The sequence below is a fragment of the Papilio polytes genome, unplaced genomic scaffold, assembly GCF_000836215.1.
Source record: "Papilio polytes unplaced genomic scaffold, Ppol_1.0 DF822178.1, whole genome shotgun sequence".
Lineage (NCBI taxonomy): Eukaryota > Metazoa > Arthropoda > Insecta > Lepidoptera > Papilionidae > Papilio > Papilio polytes.
Window position 1 is genome coordinate 4,750,755 of NW_013527026.1, and position 22,792 is coordinate 4,773,546.

Here is a 22,792-nt window from a genome sequence, read left to right on the forward strand (position 1 = left end):
AAAAAAAAAAAAAAAAAAAAAAAAAAAAAAAAAACATACGGTCGAATTGAATACCTCCTTCTTTTGGGAAGTCGGTCAAAAAACGGTATTATTACCAAAAATAAGACATAGCATGACATCTTAAGATTTAAAAAAATGGATTTATGAGTTTTTTCCGTAAACCGTCGGCTTATGGTTGTTGAAGTGATTTTCTTAATATAAAGTACTAATTGTTGCTCGTGACTTCGTCCGCGGAAAATTACAACATAATAGCCTATGTTACTCACTGATAACATAGCTATTTAATGGTGTAAGAATTGGAAATCGGCCCAGTAGTTTTTGAGTTAATTCAATACATACGAAAATCCAAAAATACAAATCTTTCCTCTTTACAATATTATTTTTTATAAATGTGTAAAGTACTTCGTTAAAATGTTACATGTAAATGCGTTCGTATTTTGTAACACTTTTGTAAGCGATTGTACCAGCAAACAAGTGTACACTATGTTTGCTAAGACGGTTGCAATGAACGTATATACTGTACAACTGACGCTTGTTAAATATTGCGAACTGACGTCGATTGTTTCACTCGTATACTGTGAATTGTAAAACTTACTTCGATACTTAACTTTGATCGCGCTAATTAATATTATAGAAAACGAAGCACACTGCTTTTCTTATAAGTACTTAATCTATGTCTATACTAATATTATGAATAGGAAACATTTGTATTTTTTGTATCTATATCTATATCTATATTATTATTATTATTATTATTATCTATATTAGATATGCTTAAGAAAGGAGTGGATTCAGATATGACGGCTGATAGAGATGTATGGAAGAGCAGCACATACTGTGCCGACCCTCCATAAGGGATAAGGGCAAGTGGATGATGATGATGATATCTATATTATTATAATAAAGTGTAAACACACACTTCTTTGTTGCCTAAGATGTCAGCAATTTTTTTGAATAATTCTCTCTTTAATGAAAAGCCCTACACTTACGTCACGCTTTAGGCTATATATTTTCACGCCATTAAACTTAGAGGTAAATATTTTGGATAAAAACCTTAATGTGAGAAAGAGACCATAAGTTGCTGCCAACATCAAGGAAGCAAGATTGCAAAGGTTTATAATGTCATGTCATTTTGACATTTGCTATTGATAATTTGACAAATGTAAACAATAAAATAAAATTTTCATAATTCACACGGGAACAGCTAGTTTCTATATACATTAAAAATAACTCAAAAACTACTGGGCCGATTTAAATAATTCTTTCACCATTAAAAAGTAACGTTATCTGTGAGTAACATTGGCTATATTCACCTGCATTATTTTAATTTCACGCGGGCGATATCGCGAGCAACAGCTAGATATTTATATATAGAACAGGATTCGCATGCCTAAAATCCGCGTCAGGTCAGTTACGATATAAAAGGGTAGAATTAAAAAACGTAATTAGAACCCTATGTGTTCTTCCAGACTATGCTCTACGTCTATGCCAAATTTCATCGAGATCCGTTGAGCAGTTTAGGCTACAAACTCTAACAAACATTCACACGTCTAAACTTACGCATTTATAATATTATAGTATATCCGTTAACACTTGAAATCTGTTAAAATTTCTCCAGCTCCGTACTCATAATTCTTTTTCTCGTACTCTTAAAAGGTTTATAACGACGGATATGTTTAATAGTCCATAAATAATATCATTAAAGACGTAAAAATCATCCTAATTATGCTGAGTATGTTTAAATTGAAAACAAAAAATCGAAAGACGTTCGCAAATGAATTGAATAACATAAATACCAGTGACTCGACGCGTCTCCGTCGGCTGTTTTTGGCAACTTCCAGCATTTTGGCCATCGAAACAAATTTAAATTGGCGCCAAATAAAACGATGAAAACCATTGAAAAGTTATTCAATAAATCATCTTTTTCAACTAATGTAACCTTATTAAGTTTATTTAAATTCTTTTACAACGATTTTTCTCTTATTTGCCATTTAAATTGCGATAATTTTAGTTATATTTGACATTCCAAAAGCAGAATTCGACGATTTTGATGATCGAAAAAGTTAACGAATGTAACGATTGTAGAATTATTTTGCAAGGAATGTTCGAGAGCCGTGAATTACTTGAAATTCTTACTGTCTTTACGGAAATTGTTATTTTTAATACTGTGTTCAAGCATAAGACAAAGCTATCGAATCTTTCAACCTAATTAGGATGTGTGAATTTTTATTTTGAATCGATAAACAAAAATTATTTAGTAACTAGCTTTCCGACGAGTGGTATTAAAAAAAAACAAAAGTGAAGCCTGTGTTCTTCCAGCATATCCTCTACATCTGTACCAAGTTTCATCGAAATCCGTTCAGACGTTTAGGCTACAAACATCCATCCATCCATCTAAACTTTCGCATTTATAATATTAGTAAGATAATGCACAATTATAGCCGTATTCTGTAAATATTAAAATCTTAAAATATTCAGAAATACTTCTTTTACATATTTTTTAAGTATAAGTTTTTTTTGGCATTAAAATGTCAAGTATCGATATTAAAAACAGAAATATTTTATTACACAGACTATATTAACAATAATTAAAACTTTATGTACTTTTAAAGAGGTACCAAAAACCTTGATTTCTTCTTAATTAGATTTTATCTCGTAATGCTCGAATGCTTTCTCGAAATCGGTTGTTTTAATTTGCTAATAAATTGAATAAAAAAAGCTTTGGACAAAGGTAAAAAAAAGAAGGTATTTTCAACATTATTTTAATTTAGTAGCAATTACATATAAAAAATTTCATATATATTTGATTATCATTCAGAAGTAGATTTTTTTTAATTAAATATAGTTTTCAATCCTATTTCTTTCATTTAAAATTTATGCTGGTTTCGGTAAATACTTTTATTTATAACTAGCTCTTCCCATACGATTTTATCCGCATAAAATTATCAAAATTTTATTTTATTGTTTACATGTCAAATATCAAAATGACATGACATGACAAACCTTGACAATCTTACTTCCTTGATGTTGGCAGCAACTTATGGAATCTTTCCACATTAGGATTTTATCCAAAATATTTACCCCTATGTTTAAATGCGTGAAAATATATAGCCTAAAGCGTGACGTAAGTGTAGGGCTTTTATTAAAAAAATAATTTTCAAAAATATTCTATAATTGCTGATATCTTAGGCAACAAAGAAGTGTGTGTTTACGCTTTATTATAATAGTATATACAAAAGGGGGGCAAACGAGCGGCGAGATCACCAAGGTGGTCAACGACGCCCATGGACATGCAATACCAGAGGAACTAGAGATGCGTTGCCGGCCTTTGAGGAAATGATAGGCTCGCTGCTTGAAGGACCCTAAGTCTTTGTTACCAATGTCCTTAATTTGTAAACCTTAACTTCTCTTTGGAAATCCCCACATTAAAGTTACACCAACGATGAAATACTGAAACGACGTTTAAACACTTCGCTTCGTAAGTTGTTACAATCCCATACACGTTAAAAGTAAGGAATTCGCAATGTAAGGGCCTGTCCCACCAAATTGTAATTTGTCTGATAACACCAACATGTAAAATATGTGATGGAATTATCGGATTTTGTTACCTTATTTGACAGTGACGTCATTTTTAAGCTATCTGAGCCTCTGTCAGACAGTGGTGGGACAGGCCCTAAGCCATTTAAGACCCTCTTACATATTTAACCGTTTTAATATTCAGCCGTAAGTCTCTTAAATGACTAATGCCGGGTTTCTGAAGTTTCCAACTATTTTGTCATTACCTAGAGATTCATTAGTGTTAGATCGATATTTCAACGGAGTAAAACTCATGCTGCATAAAAGTTGCTAGGAAACCGGCCATAAGTACGGCAGAACCCAACATAGATGTCTGCTTCATTGTGAACTCGCCCTAATTCTAACAAGAGAGAGCAAACATTGAGTTCATGACCTCCGTACTGTACGTCACTTGCCTTATACAGGATGTTTTTTTTAACAATATACAGGTTGCTCTCTGTTATAATAATATAGGCATACATACAGATGCCCGTGTATTTTTTACGTAGTAATTTTAGTATAAATATACCTTTCTTAAATTAACTTATTATTAAAATAACTGGAATGTTTTGATCAAAAAAACATAGTTTTCATTACGAAGGAAAAAACTATTGAAAATTTTAATACTTGTTTATTTTTTTATTTGCTTAGAATTCGTAATAAACAAACACACTACAACAAACCATTGAAATAAATAAATATTTGCCATAATTTAAACTTTAACAGTTTTGTTAATTGAGAAAAATATACATCCATAATTCAGTTTGAAAACTAGCTGCAAGTTTTAATGAAAGCCATTAATGTTGGGCAAGACGACGCCGAAGTGTGCTCATCCATCAAATGAGAGATTTGTATAATCTATCCATTATCACAGACACTGCGATATCAATAAAACTCAATCCAAAGTAGTCAATACACCATCCAAACTAGACAATACACTATCCAAACGAGACAATCGCTCATCTTATTTCTAAGACATTTGCTAAACATTTCTAGCTCTTCATTATATCCTAACAACAAATCAGTACGCCTAAATCCCATCCGGTTTTTCAGTCCTTTAAAATTTTATGTACTATATTTTATTTTGTATTTGTCTATTACATTAAAAAACTCTATTTTTTGCATTTGTAAGTTAAATGAAAGAAAATAACTCAAAACGTTTAGGAACTAATGGTATGAACAGAGAGTTACCATTTTAAAGAATACATCTGTCGTTTCTTTTATCGTTAATTTTTTATTTACTAGCATCTCGTTCATTGTCCTTAAATAATGTGAGATTATATTAGGTTTTTGTTCACCTATTTCCGACGAAAATATACAGTACAATCAGTACTAGTACAGACAGCTGCATAATAATCAATACACTATCCAAATAAGACAATTCACTATCCAAATTTCAAATATACGAAGTTTCAGAATCTTGTATACTACCTTCAGTTTTAAAAATACAAATGCGATTCCGCATGTACTTCCGAGCATAAATGCATCCTATTAAAAAGTACGTTAAAAAAATATTTTTGAAATCCAGAACGTATACATTCGTTTTGTAATTGTATTGTAGCTGACTGTACATATTAATTTACAAGAATTCACCGGTGGCCGTTCAGATTTGTGATTATGTATTTTTATGAATACAACTCACTGTTAATTGGAAACTTGAATGTTTGAACGATGACTGAGTAATACAATAATAATAAAATACCATCGTTTCGAGATAATCAGTTACGTGTAACTTAGGAATTTATGTATTCTCTTGAAATGATTGAGGAAAATTAAAAATTAAATTTATAGTTGGCTTGAGTAAATCCTTAAGTTATTAAGATTATTTTTAAACAAAGTAATCAAAAACGATGTTTTGAGTGTGGCGGCGAGCCGAAATGCACCCCCAATGATATTTCCGCCAGTGCGTGGCAGGCCCTTCTATACCCACCAACACTAGGATAGAATAAATTGCTATAACTTTGTGGAAACATAATGTATACATTTTATATAATGTATCATCATCATCATCATCATCACTAGCTCACTATACGTCCCCACAGAGGGGCTCGGAGCCTACCCTAATAAGGAGTGACTAGGCCATAGTCAACCACGCTGGCCAAGTGCGGGTTGGTTGACTTCACACATATCTTTGAATTTCTTCGCCGATATGTGCAGGTTGCATCACGATATAATGTATACACCTGAAATAATAGTTTCACACTCACGAGAGGGACATAGTTCGGACATAGTCCGCATCAGCTTAAGTACCGCGTCAGGCCGATATCGGCCTGTTACGCAGTGAGCGTGTTAATGAATTCTACTCGTGAACGTGTCAATATATTTTTTTTTATTTTAAGACGTTATTGCCTCAAAAACTTGTAATAATAATACTTCAAAATAACGCGTTCATACTCTTGTAACTTGACTGACGTAGTCTAACTGCCACGCACACACGTTAAATGGTCACCGAGTGAAATAAAAATTAAGGGCCTGTCCCACCACTGCCTGATAGAGGCTCAGATAGTTTAAAATGACGTCACTGTCAGATAAGGGAACAAAATCCGATATTTTCATCACATTTACACGTTCGATTGTTATGAGACAATTTACAATTTGGTGGGACAGGCTCTTAGTATTTTAAATCTACAAAAAAAGTGATAGCACGAAAATTTGCAAGAAAGTATGCGTAAAATCATCGACAAAATTAACGTTTATTTTATCCAGAAATAGACAAAACTTTCTTGAATATATTAACTGGTATTATTCCAGTGTTCGAAGTCTCTATTGTCACGTAACTTTGTTACTTTATCCACCAGGGGGCGACTGACAACATTAAACTGTCCATCAAATTCTCACTAAAACTACGAAAAGTTAGGAAAATTGGCATACACGAGTTATCATAAGATATTTGCCTTTTGATGTGTTGTTTGTGACAGGGCAAGATAATGTCCTTCCAAGTTTATTATTTATGTTATTTTTTAGACTAGATGAGTTTATTCACCGGATTAGAAAACTTTTATGTAGTAGTGAAGTAGACTGTTTTGGGGTCTAGCACGAACATTTTCGAGAAATATAAAATTTAAAATTTGTACCTATTATTTTGTGCAGTGCCTAATCGGGTGTGAATTACACTAACAAATCTTATACAAACTTTGTCGATGATTTTACGCATACTTTCTTGCAAATTTTCGTGCTATCACTTTCTTTGTAGATTTAAAATACTAAGAGCCTGTCCCACCAAATTGTAAATTGTCTCATAACAATCGAACGTGTAAATGTGATGAAAATATCGGATTGTGTTCCCTCTGACAGTGACGTTATTTTAAACTATCTGAGCCTCTATCAGGCAGTGGTGGAACCGGCCCTTAATTTTTATTTCACTCGGTGACCATTTAACGTGTATGCGTGGAAGTTAGACTACGTCAGTCAATTGTTTTAAATTATATTGTAATTTTGACCCTCTTCTAATATTTTATTTTCATCATAGAAAATCGTCCTTGTCCCAAATTAAACCAGACTCATGACTTTGAATATGTAAAGTAATGAATTAACTTTGAAACCCTTTTCACTTCGTTTGACGTTAGATAAACGTATTAAAGTCGAAAGTAATGTCTTTTTAACTTACATTCTCATCATATTATTACTCTTTATAACAGATCATAAAATAAAGTTTTCTCATTATATACTTGTTTTAAACTAAACTAGTGGCCAGTGTTTTTCTATCTTTCGTTACTACTTTACCATAAGTTTTTTACCAACCTTTTTACTAACCATAAGGAAGAACAAAAATGAATCATCGATTTTTAGTCTTTGCGTTATCAATTTAACAGTAGTAACCGCTTTGATATCGCACGAATGAGCCGATTCCCATACAATACGACGACCAGAAGACAGTTGTAAAGGTCTAATGTCGGAGATCTAATTTAAATCTACATTCTTTTTCTACTTATCGTATAAAGAAAGGAAGGAAAGGTGAGGTTACTTTGTCTGTGGGGTGGGACGCATCGTTAGAGGCAATATTATGTTTCTGTGCGTTTTTTTTAAATATTAGTAGATTTTTGTTAATTTACTTATATTTCCTTTAACCTTTCCAACTAAGCTCTAGGCTTGTTTTAGGATATGGTTCACGACAATATTTGAATGAGAGTTTGAACTCTCGACCGCAAGATCGGTAGTCCGTACGTCAAACCATTAGGCTATTGGTGCTTCCTCTGTTGATTAAAGGTATCTGCAAATTCAAATTTCTATGTGCAGCGGTCGCTTCGATATTTGGGTGAATTTTGGTGGTCGCTTCCTCATTTTTCACCTTATAATACTACTAGCTGTCCCCGTGCGACTTTATGCGCATGAAGTTATGAAAATTTTATTGTTAACACTTATCAAATTATCAATACCAAATGTCAAACTGACATCACATGACAAACCTTAGCTATCTTGTCTCCTTGATGTTGGCAGCAACTTACTTTCCCACATTAGGGTTTTTATCCAAAATATTTACGACCTGAGTTTAATGGCGTAAAAATATGTAGCCTAAAGCGTGACGACGGCTTTTTATTAAAAAAAAGATTATTCGAAAATATGCCATAATTGCTGACAACTTAGGCATCAAAGAAGTGTGTGTTTACGCTTTATTATATTAGTATAGATGAAAACACTCCAATAGTTTCGCATGATCCACAGATTAAAAACCTTTAACAAAAATACATTATTAACGTTTTATTTGAATACTTGAAGACTATAAATCAATTGTGTTGTTTAGACATGAATATTGCTTCCACAGGAAACGTATATCCATAAACAAAACCAATTTATAGATACAGACTTCATAAACGGATAAGTTTCCTTCCTCAAAAAGTATTTCGCTGCGTTTGCCAAAGAGAAATATACGCTAAGTTGGTTTCTTTATCGATACTATAAATTCACTCATCATGATGTAACTGCTGAAGTTTGGATTGGGCATAAATAACGCAAATCTGTACAACACTGCTTAATATATTACTGTGCGATCGTAACTAATGCGTTTCACTAGTGATGCGCATCTAGAGATATCGATAAAATAAAATAATTTTTTTTTTGTTTGTCTTGATTATTTTTGGTAATGCCATTTCATAATATATTTGTATATTTTATTAATTGAAATGTGAATATTGTAACTAATGTTATTTTTCTCAATTGTTTCAGATTAATTAAGTCATTAAGCCTATCAAGGGTGACCAAAGCAAGATAAAAGTGCTTCCAATAAAGATGTGAAACTAAACGCATGACCCCCCGTACAGGACGCACATGATTTCTATAGCCAACTTGACGCACACATCGAATAACACATCGATAATCTACGACAATCGAATACCGAACGTATACACATACAAAAATGAAACTCACAACGAGACATCGGAACTATCTATCGATATATCGAATTCGGCATTCGAACAATCGAATACATCATTTGAGATGTCGAATGAGAATTTTACGGAGTACGCTGAAATACCATATTACATAAAAGCGACATCTATGTCATTTTGTATTGTAATTATGTGTTTGGGTGTGATTGGTAATGTTATGGTGCCGATAGTGATATTGAAAACAAAGGATATGAGGAACTCGACTAATATATTTCTAGTTAACTTGAGCATAGCCGATCTAATGGTGTTGTTGGTCTGCACCCCAACAGTCCTTGTGGAAGTCAACTCTAAGCCGGAGACTTGGGTGCTGGGAAAGGAGTTATGTAAGTATCGCTTTGAACTCTTAAATGGTAACAAGATAACTGGATTTGGTGGGAATGTGGATGTTTGGGAAAGGGGAATTTTTCTGAACGTCGACTTCTCTATATAAAAGGTAGATGATAGGTATTTTCTATTGCTTATTACGTTTTATTTCTATAGAATAAACTTGTTGTAAGATTCCTATAATTTGGAGGTCTCTTGAGCAATATTTAGAAGATCTCTAGTATTAATTTCGTTTTCAATATCGTTTAGGTTTCAACTTAATTCATTTTGAGGTATCAATGCTGTTCCGTACATCTCTATCAGCCGTCATATCAGAATTCACTCCTTTCTGCAAATCCTCTTGTACACAATCCATATTTTCTTCGGTCTTTCTCACCTTTGTAGACAACATTCATTTTTTATTTATCTAATACTTTCTTGTATATCATCTCTCCGCATAATATAACTAATAACTAAAGTGATACACGCAATTTAACATTCTCAATTTGATTCTTATTGAAATGCCAAACAAGTTTATAAACAGTTGTCCACAAAACTGCTTGGCCGACATTCTCAGTCCGCTGCGTCTCGCACAACGGCCCATTACGCCGCAATTCAGTGAGAACGGAGACAATAAGACAACCCACAACGTTGTAAAATCGTGAATATTCATGAACAGATTTGACCGTCTTTTTACCAGTCATTAGTCCTTTACTGTCCAAAACAAAATGCTAATTCTTGATCTCAATTAAATGCAGCATTGCCTTTATTCTTCACTAGCTTTCGCCTGCGACTCCATGGTCCATCCGCGCGGAATATAAAAAAACCAAAAGTGACTAAACTATGTGTCCTTCCATGGTATCCTCTACATCTTTATCAAATTTCATCGAAATCCGTTCAGGCGTTTAGGCTACAAACTCAAACAAACATCCATCTATCGAAACTTTCGCATTTATAATATTAGTACTATGATTATTTTGAGCTCCCAACAGTGGTAGACCCCACAATATTAGTTGTTGATACGCACAACCACAAAGAAAACAGGTGTCAAATGGAAGTCAGTCAGCGGTCAAACATTCAGTCTGTTAAGTGTTTACCGAGGTCTATTCCACTTACTTTTCCCAAATAATTTTTAATATGTTAAGACAACGAGAGGAGTGGTTTTGAGGTGGGAGAGTGGGTACAGAAAGTAGACATTTTATTTTATGAAAAACTCTGTTGTATTTTTCTGTACATATCTTTAGTTGTTAGTTAGTGTTACTCGTAACGTAGCTTTTTAATTGTGAAATTATTTTTGAAATCTGTGCAGTAGTTTTTTAAATATTTCAATACATACAAAAATACAAATCCTTCCTCTTTATAATATTAATATAGATTAAAATGACTTCAATAAGTCGACTGCCTTTTATACTCTTGAAATATCTGACCACCCAATATTGATATGAAAATTTCGCTTCGTCATAACATTCGTTTGTAAAATTATGTCCATAAAAGATCAAAATCGTTGACTAAATTGTCTTCACAATGAATATGGATTCTGAAAGGTTTGATATTGAAAAAAATATCGTTACAGTATGTCACAAAGTTTATGCACATTCGGATTTTTTCAATTATCATTATGTTTACTTTGATAAAATTTTATAACGTAAGTTTCAATAATTAAAAATGGAAAGAATCCATTTATTACTATCGTATGCGATGTAAAAGCAAATACCGTTAATGGATTTAATTAATCTTATATGACCTAAACTTAAGTTAAAGCCAAACCATACTTCATATTAATATTATAAATGCGAAAGTTTAGATGGAAGTTTGTTAACGTTTGTAGCCTAAACAGCTGAACAGATCTCGATATAATTTGGCTTAGACGTAGAGGATAATCTGAAAGAACACATAAGCCACTCACTTTTTTCTTTTTTTAATTTAATGCTATCATACTAATATTATAAATGCGAAAGTTTAGATAGATGGATGTTAGTAACTGCTCAACGGATCTCAATGAAATTTGGCACAGATGTAGAGGATAATCTGGAAGAACACAGGGTACTTACTTTTGTCTTTTAATTCCACGCGGACGAAGTCGCGGGTGAAAGCTAGTAATGTTATAAATGCGAAATATTGGATGGATGTTTGTTAGAGTTTGTAGCCTAAACTGCTGAATGGATCTCAATGTAATTTGGCATAGATGTAGAAAGTAGTCTAGAAGAAACATGGGCTACTTACTTTTTTATGTAATAACTCTAACACTGGGCGAATTTTAAAAATTCTTTCACCATTAAAAAACTACGTCATTGAGTGACATAGGGTATGATTATTACCATTTTTCTAATTCCGTAGTAATATAAAAAAATAAATGCTTGTGAATAATTTTGGCAAGACCGTTTATTATAACTGCAATACATTACCAGCGGACAGGTTTAATTTAGGAAACATCTGGCGTTTTAGACATCAATTGTTTTGGCACTAAACTAACGAGATAGGATGACATAGTTGTATGTGGGCTAAGACATTCAAAGCTTATATAGACCAGGCATAGTGAACAAAGATATTTAGTGGTACTTTCTCTGAAATGTACATCAGTTGTGAAATTTAGTGTCGTGTTCGTGTATTATGTAGTAAAATATTTTACAAAATTATAATAAGCTCTATTTTTTATTATAAAATAAACTAAACATTGTCCCAAAAAATGTAAACATTTAAATAATATTTAATGACACCTATTGACAATTAATTAATTATATTGACATGTGATTTTGAGATTATAAATAGATAGCTTTAGTGATTACTATGTGGAAAATGTCCCAAGTGAAGTGTCAATGCCCACTCTATATCTTTTTGAATCTCTGTGTTGGTTGAACATACGGGCGATGTGTTAGAAATTGTTTCTTTAATGTTGATTTTGATAGAACATAAACCCGTAAACTATGAATTACTCAAGTTTAAGTCCAAATTTTGACATTTACTTTTAGATAGACTTTAGATAACGATAACAATCGTTTAGTTTAACAAGAATGATTTTTTTTAAATTATGAAATCTTTTTAAATCATATTTTTTTATTGTTTTTTTTTTAAAACACATTCGTTGATAAATGTAACAAATGAAATTATACAAAATTTAAAACATAAATTCGTTTTAAAAATTGCAATTTCAACTTTCATTCTAACTAATCTGTTTTGAAATTAACTCTAGCAGTGCCTTTAGTGTCCATCGGTGGCACATGTTGGCTGTATTAAACGACCTACGCCAATACCAGAAGCATGCGTTTAACAACGACCTTATCATAATACAATAAAGTTCAAATTCCTTTAAACAAGTTTCGGTAATAAAACTGCACTCGGACTCGGAACCACAGCTCGTCCTAATTAAGTGCAATAAAGTAAACGTTCGGTGAATTTTTCCTCACGACTGTACAATACTTTTAGATGTTTGTCTGTTATTGGATTTAATACTTTATTAACAAGCAATAAGGTTGTATTTTAAATGTTATGTAGTAATAAATTTTGGAGTACTTAAATGTTGATTGTTGAGTTTATAATAAACTTTCAGCGAATGTGCATTTGATGATCGTTTTGCGAATTTTGAGCTTTTATATTATTTTGTAACATTATGAGGCAATACCCTTAGTGTTTTGCGATCGAAATCATCTGGATTTATAATTTTTAACGATTTAAAAAAAAAACTACTTACGCCGCTGTAAAAAACAACACAATCAGTTTAAAATTAAACATGCTTATTTTATGTTAACTGGAATGCATACATTTTTATGTCCTTTAGTATTTTTAGTCCCTTTCCCCTTCCACTCTTTTCTTAAGAGGAACGGATGGTAAGGAAAAGTGGATTTGACGGTGGAGGAGATGCATAGGAAGGGAAAATTACCTCTTTATGTGCGTCTCCTTCTCCGTCAATTAAGGGTAGGCAACACATCTGCAATTGCGGATGTTTATGGGCAGCGGTCGCTTTCCATTTCGGTGGATTCAGGTGGCCGCTTGCTCGCTTGTCATCTTGTATTATAAAAAAAGTTACTTTCATACCAGTTGAGTTCAAATTAAAGAAACTTTCAATTGTTTTATAGATTAGAACAAAAAAAACAAGCAGAATTTACGAAAACAGCGAAGCGATCGCTGCCCATAGACATTCTCGAAAGCAAAATCCTTTACCTACCGTAACAGAGGACGCACAGTAACCAAATATTTCCCCTACCTATACGTCTGTCCTTCGCACACCACAGTTCTTATAATCAATGGAAACTCCTTTACTGTTATGCTGAATGTTATCAAATAACAACAAGTGGTTGTAACAATTATCTTAACTTTAGTGAACATCAAAACATTATAGCTCTCAGTCACGGCATTTTGACGTAAGTGAAACATATTCATACAAATGTAATAGACTTTTACATCTCGACTTTGACTATAGAAGAAAGGACTAGGCATAGAGCCACCGTTGTAAAAAATACTGTCAACTTTACTGATGAAATAAAAATCACACACATGCAAATTATGATAATAAATTGTAGTGACTGACTAATAAAACATACACAAAACAATACAAATTAGTTTGTGTTGAACCTTTTGTTTTATTTATCTGACGGTTACGAATAGATAATGACCACTATCAGTTTGGAAAGCGAAAAAAATGCAACGCTTGACAGGTCCTGTCATTAAAAGTCAAAGTAACGCAACCTTAATAATACTGTTGTGTGATAGACTATAGTATGATGTAGGGGTTACGTAAACACTACCATTATGTCTATACTATTCTGCTTTTTAATTCTATTTTATTAGGTTTATAGACGTTTTTGTCGTTTTCCCGTATCGATTATGTAATAAAAAGGTCAAAAACTTTCACCTGAACAGTACTAGATATATTTAAAACAACCTTCGATTTATCTTAACAATAAATTGTACCCGTATTTCTATTTATCTGTTGTCGAAGTTTATTTTTTTTCTACCAAATAGACGTTTTTGGCAACTGATTTATGGCGTTGAGATAGAAAGGTATTGGTCTGTCAATTATTTTGTCCGAAAGGCGAAAACATCTTGCGGCGTTTGGACAAGATAGTGTTTTGTTTCAGCGATGATTTTTTTGTTATTTTTATCTTAAAGCCTTTGATTTACTGGCCGTTTTACGAAGCAAAATTTTACTTCAACAAAAAAATAAAATCGGAGCAGTTATTGCGAATATTCTTGAGATCGTTTTCGTAACGTCATCGATAAAATTTGTAGAAGATTTGTGTCCTACCGAGCGTAAAGTACTAACCAAGTACCAACAAATCTCATAAATGTTCGATGACGTCACGAATACGTTCTCGTAATTCTTACGCCAATATTCTTGATAGCCTTCTAGTTAATTTTGATTATATCCAATTTTATTATTTTTCTTTCACCATTAAAAGCTACGTCAACAATAAGTAACAGTCTATTTTTTATTATTTTTAATTTCACGAGGGAGTCGCGAGCATCAGCTAGTCCATGATATAACGCAATTTCCTTCATGTTTAGCAACAAATTCTATTACGTTAAAAGCCATCACGTACGGCTTGTCACATAACTCAATTACAAGCATGTAACATATTCACGTATACGTAATAACAATGTAAATCTATCGATAGCAGTAATTAATTAAACACAAAGCAATTCGTATTCAATGTTGATTACTATATAACAATAGTAACAATTGCTTTATTAAATTCCCAATTACGTATCGTTAACATAAATTACAACGCGTAATTTATTACTACAGTAGAACCTCGATAACCTCGGTAACTTACAAATCTCTATAAGTATAAAAAATAATATGTTCCCTTCCCATTAGAGCCTAAAACCTCTACAACATAGACCCTTGATGACTTAAAACCTCTATAACTTAAAATATTTCGTGTTTCCCTTGGACTTTAACTTATCGAAGTTCTACTGCATATATGGGTTTTGACTTGACTTTGTTCGCAGTATTAAGAAAAAGCTACGTATCCCTCGGGAACCTGACATTTTAGGATAGTTTCTCTACCTTTACTGTTTTTGGAACTTTTTTCACTATCTTTAAACTTCATATTTTTTCAATATCTATACTAATATTATAAAGAGGAAAGGTTTATATTTTTGTTCGTATTGATGTAACTTAAAAACTGCTGGGCAGAATTAAAAAAAACTTTCACCATTAAAAAGCTACATTATCAGAGAGTATCATACGCTAATATATTAGGTCGAAGTTGCGAGCAACAGCTATCTTTAAGTTATTCAAGTCATCTAATTTTTTAAATTCCACAGGTCTGGCGGTACCATTTGTGGAGCTGACGGTCGCCCATGCGTCTGTGCTGACCATCCTTGCAATCAGCTTCGAGAGATACTACGCCATCTGTGAGCCGTTGCGTGCGGGATACGTTTGCACGAAAACCAGAGCCACCCTCATCTGTGCATTGGCCTGGTTCTTCGCTGCTCTCTTCACCAGGTATATATTAATTATTATTTTTTATGTTGTTTGCTAATAGACTGATAAGTGTTTTTTTTTGTTTATTTATTTAATGACTAGCTGTCTCCGTGCGGCTTCATACGCATGAAATTATGAAAATTTTATTTTATTGTTCACATTTGTCAAATTATCAATTGCAAATGTTAAAATGACATGACATTATGGCAAACCATGGCAAATTTCCTTTCTTGATGTTGGTAGCTTGTAGTTTGTGGTCCCTTTCCCACATTAGGGTTTTTATCCAATGTTAACTTACTAAGTTTAATAGCGTGAAAATATATAGCCTAAAGCGTGACGTAAGTGTAGGGCTTTTCATTAAAGAAATATTTATTTAAATATATACGAGGGTGAATCAAAAAGTTCTTAGAAGTGCATATATATGAAACCTTTTTGGATCAAGTTCGATGTTTTTGTCAGTTTGTTCGCATGTAATAAATTTTTTTGTGCAACGAGTTGCTAAAAAGTTAAAATTATGGATAAAAGTACTCGTACTGTGACTGCTGACATCTTACGCCACAACGTAGTGTGTATTTCCGCTTTATTATATTAGTATAGATGTATTTGTTTGACCTTTGACTCAATTCTAGATTGTTAACAAACTTAAGTCCTTTGAAATCCTTATTTTCAGTCAGTAGGCTCTGCCATTTTGTTTGCTTTGTCATTTATTATAGGAACAATGCCTCTATCTATGTTAGTTCTTGGCATATCCAAAAATTCAAGCTTTACAAACATGTCGTAATTTATAAAACACTAGCTGTTCCCGTGCGGGCTTCACCCGCATGAAATTATGAAAATTTTATTGTTTACATTTGTCAAATTCTCAATTACAAATGTCAAAATGACAAGACATGACAATCCTTAGCAATCTCTCTTTCTTGATGTTGGCAACAACTTATGGTCTCTTTCCCACATTAGGGTTTTTATCTAAAATATTAACCCCCTAAGTTTAATGGCGGGAAAACCTAAAGCGTGACGTAAGTGTAGGGCTAATTATTAAAAAAAAGAATTATTCAAAAATATGCTGTAATTGCTGACATCTTAGGCAACAAAGTATTGTGTGTTTACGCTTTATTATAATAGTATAGATAGATAGTTTTGCTTTCATTATTATTAAATTTTGCATAGATGCCTAAATTACCATTGCTCTCTAGATTTGCTTGCATTAAATATTTTAGCCAACTGTCAGTTTAGGAAAGCTTTGCTCAAATTATGTTATTCTCCTATCAACTGGCCTTAATCTAAACTAGAGCTTGTTATAAAATTTTAAGCTTTGCTATGCCATACAGGGTAGCATTTCATTAGTACCTTTTTATTGTTTGTTTTATGAAAAAAGTGTTATTTTTAATGATAATAGTTTGTAAAATGCAACTAACAATTGCCCCCACATCTGCGAGATCCATAAACCAACAATTCCCATTTGTAAGTAATAAATTCCCGCGACGGAATTAGGGGAAATTCTTGTAGAGTACAAATTGTAGGGGAAACTTTGTAAGCTAAGTTAACAACTAAGTTAGTCTTTAGGGAAGTTTAGTAAGTTATTTATTTGTACTTTATAGCTGATGTGTTTCAAATAAGTTACTAGCGAAGGCTTAGATTAAAAAAAACCCTTGTTGAATTTTATACTAATGTAGAACAGTCAGCTACATAAACATGTATACGTTTAGAAGGTTCCAAAAACTTTTATAAGCCCCAGTCCCATAATGCATTATACAAAATAACTAAATCATATAAGTATAAACAATCATACAAAAAATAATAAAAAACAATAAAGAGTTCACATTTACAAATTATTATAAGGCCTACACATATTTTCAGCTGACTGTACATCAAAATTTGCCGAAAACTCGACCACAATAACAAAGTATCTGAATGTAATGATGTCATCGAATGTTACATATAACAAATTTACGTCACACTCTGACGTTAAATTTCTTAATACTTTTAATCGTAGAATAGTGATTTATTTTAATTTGTACCACTGCAATTTTAATTTTAGATTTTTGTAGTACTTTTAGTAGCACTTTTTATCAAAACTCGTGGCTGAATTATTTTAAATCATATAGCATTTATTAATGACTACATCCGCATGCAATTATAAAAAAAAATATTTTATTGTTTACATTTGTCAAATTATCAATAGCAAATGTCAAAATGACATGACATGACAACCTTGGCAATGTTGCTTCCTTGATGTTGGCAACAACTTATTGTCTCTTTCCCACATTCGAGTCTTTATCCAATTTATTTACATCCTGAGTTTAATAGCGTGAAAATATATAGCCTGAAGCATGGCGTAAGTGTAGGACTTTTTATTAAAAGGAGGATTATTCAAAAATATGCTGTAATTGCTGACATCTTAGGCAACAAAGAAGTGTGTGTTTACGCTTTATTATAATAGTATAGATAGCAGAATCAATAAATTATTTTCATCTTCAAATTCCAACAATAAAATAATCCAAGTATTTGTTCAAGTAGTTCTAAAAAATAAAATCCAACTTCTATTCTATTATAAACTTTATGATTCAGAGCATTGTGATCATTATCGCTTGACATTTATGGTGTTACAGAACTCTAATCATAAGATAACCAGTAAAATTTATTGGCACAATAATTCTTATAACAAATTCTGCTGTTTCTTTTAAAGCGGGCACACTTGTGACTAAACTATCGCACAACCGTTGTGCGATTGTCGTTTGTTTCGCAGCAAATTCAACTGTTTAGTTGCACAACTAAAAATCAAGTAGTGTTGATGTGCCACGGGTCCGAACGAAGCGATTCGAGACATCGTTTCTCGTGCGCACATTAAAGGAATGGAACAAGTTTTTAACAGTGGTAGAGCCCGCTTTAACATCTTCGCACGAATGGGCCGACTCGCCCGGTGTAATACCACGACCACGCAGAAAATAGGCGTGAAGGCCGGAGGCCTAATTTTAGTCCCTTTTCCTTTCCATCCTTTTCTTAAGAGGAAAGGATGGGAGGAAAAAGTGGATTGGACGGTGAAGGAGATGCATAGGAAGGGGAAACGTCCTCTTTATGTGCGTCTCCTCCTCCGTCAATTAGGGTAGGCAACGCATCTACAATAGCGGATGTTTATGGGCAGCAGTCGCTTTCCATTTCTATGGATTCAGGTCATGCTTGCTCGTTTGCCACCTCGTATTATAAAAAAAAAACAAGTTGCCGTCCTCAGGGTTCCCGTCCAGTTATAACGTAGGTCTGGTTGGTGGTGGGCCTTCAAGAGCAAGGTGAATCGGCAGTTATTGAGCTAGCGCGCTATCCTTCGGCCGCGTCTTCACTTAGGTTAGGCGGAGTCGTGGTCAAGCGCTGGTTTATTTATGTTAAAAAAGTGTGTGTAAAAGCTCATAGGAATCTAAGTGCGACTAAACAGTTGTGCGATAGTTTAGTCAAGGTGTGTGCGCGCTCTTGGCTTATTTTGCTTTTCTAATTTACGTTCAAAGTTTCGAGTTATAAAGATATATTTATATTTTACTAGGATTTTATTATTCCGAGAGATTGAATTTTACATTTGAATATTTCATATCGGCGTAAAAATATTTTTTAAGATCTAATCCATTTGCGTAATCTAAGTGATTTCTACAAACCTAAGTATATCTCATTATCTACATTCACTTTTACTTAGCTCTTAAAAGTTTATAGTTTTACCCAAACAAATATTTGTCTGATTTTCTTTTAAATAAAAACACAAATTGGTTTTTATTAAATTGAAAAAAAAAATATTTTCCGCATGTAAATAATTTTATCGCAATCTGAAAATAACCAACCTCCGCATTTTCAATAAATTCAGACGAGAGCTTTCCTCTTAGCTTTCAATAAGCTCTTGACAATTGAATCAAAAAGTCCGTATTAAAAAGATGGACGGCTACCATTTGTGATTGGACGAAAGTGGTGTCATTTTCTCTTACTATGTTACTTTCTTATAGCCACCTACTGACATTTCTAGGATATATTAAAAAGGAATAATACTCTAATACTGTACTTTGTTGATCCATGAAAAGCATTTAGCATACTAGCTTTTGCCCGTGACTCGGTTCGTACTAAATTAAAAAAAAACGTAATAAGTATGTGAACTTATATCTGTTCTACAACTGTGTCAAATTTAATAGAGATCTGTTGAGTCTTTCCGGAGGTATGTAGTTATAATAACCAATATCCATTTAAACTTTTGCATTAGTAATATTAATAAGACTGTACATGACTACGTATTGTACAACTAAACTTTGGCTGCGAAACGATCGACAATCGTACAACAGTTGTCCGATAGTTTGCCAAAAGGTGTACAGCCCGTTCTTAATATCTAAAAATTGCCAATTTTACTTCTCTCTTCAATCGTTTAGGTATCAATGGCTGTCTATTTACTTAGCCACAGAAATCAACACTTGGCTCTGGACCAAGCACGCCCTTGTTTAGCCAACGAATTGCCAATAAAACGAATTATCCACAAAAATGGGCCAACAATCGTTTCATACGGTTCACCGGATCTGCGAACCGCGCTATAAATTTGATTGGTATCGTTAGACAAAGTTACTGCCGAATGTTGCCGCAAATAAATATAAGTACAACGGTAATACAAACAAATAAAATATACGATAATTCCTTAAACCCTTTTTTTCACTAGCCACGACATGCTTGTCGTGTGACTATGAGTAATAATTTTTCACTGCCGCGTCTTTCTATATGCACAGTGATAAAAGCACGATTTCAAAAGCGGTCTAACCACACTGTTTAAATGGTTAGTAAAGCAGTTCCTTAGTGTAGATTTAGAATTCTAAATTTTCACTAAAAACGCCCTTAGTGTGGCCATAATCATGTGGTAGAATATTGGTTAGTACTGGTAATATTCTTTTAGTTAAATAAAAAAATGTGTAATATTTTGTAACGAATTCATTTTCACCATAAGTAAATTAAAATTTACGTAAACCTATACGCAAATTTAATTGAAATTTTATAATTTAACAATACTAAACCGTTTAGGATGGATGTTTGTTAGAGTTTGTAGCCTAAACTGTTGAAGGGATCGCAATGAAATTTGTCATAAATGTAGAGGATAGTCTGGAAGAATACATAGACAACTTACTTTTGTTTTTAATGCTGTCAATTGTCGTTTGTCAGCCAGTAATAATAAACATAATTTCTTAATTTTACTAAATAGGCTATAAATGGTAAACAAAGTAGTTCTCGAGTTAGATAAATGTATCTTGCTATTGTAAACAATTTTAAAGTTGTAAGTTTATTGAAGCGATGTCTTGGGTAAGTAATATACGGTGAGCCATGTCCGTTGAAGCGGCCATATTGCTTTCTCTTATGTCCTTATAAACGCAACTTCGGAATAGATGGAGGATGGATTTTTATTAAATTCCTTTGTAACCGTTACCATTTGGTTACAAATATGCAGTTATTTTATTCAGTTTTCTACGTTGTTGTTGAATATTTTCATGATTAATTTATTTCATTTATAATTTGGACTTTTTTTTAATGATTTTTTTTATTAGATTTTTAAATCGCATTTAACTACTTTGTAGAAAATGTCACAGATTATAAAATTCGATTCTAGATTATAATTATTTTATATACTTTCACTAACTTCTATGTTTTAAAAAAAATAAATACAGTAATTTTTGATACGTTCGTATCCACGGTGAAATTTATATTATTAATGTCCTTCATTACTTTCAACGTGATGTTAGTTATGAATGTGGAGGTACACCGGTAGAGGTAGACCTAGAAAGAGATGGATGGATTGCGTGAAAGGTGACAGGATCAAGAAGGGATTGATGACTGAGATGACGGATGATAGAGTGCTTTGGAGGTCGAAAACCAGGTGCGGCCGACCCTACAGGAGTAGGATAAGGCAGGGGAGATGATGATGATAACTTCCAACGTGAAAAAGTATTTATAGTTTTTAATTCAAAGTACGAAGACTGATATATTTATTTATAACATCATACAAGTGCTTTTACTAAACAAATTACTGAACTCGTAAAAACCCTTTAAAAGACAAGGTTCGTACAGATTATATACTACATAACCGCTATATTGTATATACTTTGCTTTTAATGTTATTTGAATTTATATAACGTTTAGGAGACTAAGGGCCTGTCCCACAGGCTGATAGAGGCTCACATAGCTTAAGAATGACGTCACTGTCACATAGAGTACTAAAATCCGATACTTCCATCACTTACTCGTATTTTATACGTCGGATTGTTATCTGACAATTAACAAGAATTGTGGGACAGGCCCTAAGAGCGGGCGCACACCTTTGATTAAACTAACTTGTGCGATTGTCGATTGTTTCGACAATTCAACTGTTTAGTTGCACAACTAAAAATCGAGTACTATACCTCCATATAAGGTAATTGGAATCAAAGCGCGACTAAACAGTTGTGCGATAGTTTAGTCAAATGTGCGCATGCTCTAAAATTATAAAATTGTGGGAGAATTAAAAGTTACTGGCTATATTATAATAAAAAAAAAAAATATAATTTTTATTTATAATACCAATGTCTGTAATTATTTTTGTAATTCGTAAGTAATTTCTAAATATTTTAAACAAAATGATTGAAATTCCTTAGCTTCTATCGCACTATTCCGTTTCAAAACACCCTCTATAAATCTATAAGTGTAACTTTCTTGTAAATCTTCGTTACTTTAGATGTTCTCTTTTCTACTTTATGTTCACTTTCTAAATGATTTCTTTGCGAATTTAGACAATAGAGTTAAAGGAAGAAATGCATTTAAAAAAATCCTATTTATTATTTCAGATATACTTTATATTCGAAAATTGAGCTACAAAGATATTTAATGTAATTTATTAATCAAAAAATCTGTCATACTAAAGATCTATACCTAATAGTTTGAATATGAAGTCAAACCACTTGCGCAAAACTTGGAGATTGTGACATTTTTATTTAGAAGCCTTATTCTGATCAGCATTTGGTCTTCAAATACATTTGCTGTATTTTCGTAACTGTGATGTATTTCTTCCTTGTAGTTATAGTATTTTTTTTATTTTAGCACGTAGAAATTGTACCTTTTGCTTTTTCTTCTATTGCAGTCCTATCCT

At 32.6% G+C, this 22,792-nt stretch overlaps 1 protein-coding gene across 1 annotated transcript in view; it reads left to right on the forward strand.

Moving 5' to 3' along the window:
• LOC106106511 (thyrotropin-releasing hormone receptor-like) overlaps nucleotides 1-22,792 on the forward strand; it is a 62,405-nt gene that overhangs the window by 34,925 nt on the left and 4,688 nt on the right. Inside the window, exons 2-3 of the mRNA XM_013287106.1 lie at nucleotides 8,719-9,262; nucleotides 15,510-15,690. Coding sequence (XP_013142560.1) covers nucleotides 8,821-9,262; nucleotides 15,510-15,690 — 623 coding nt within the window. The 5' untranslated portion in view covers nucleotides 8,719-8,820. The remainder of the gene's footprint in view (nucleotides 1-8,718; nucleotides 9,263-15,509; nucleotides 15,691-22,792) is intronic.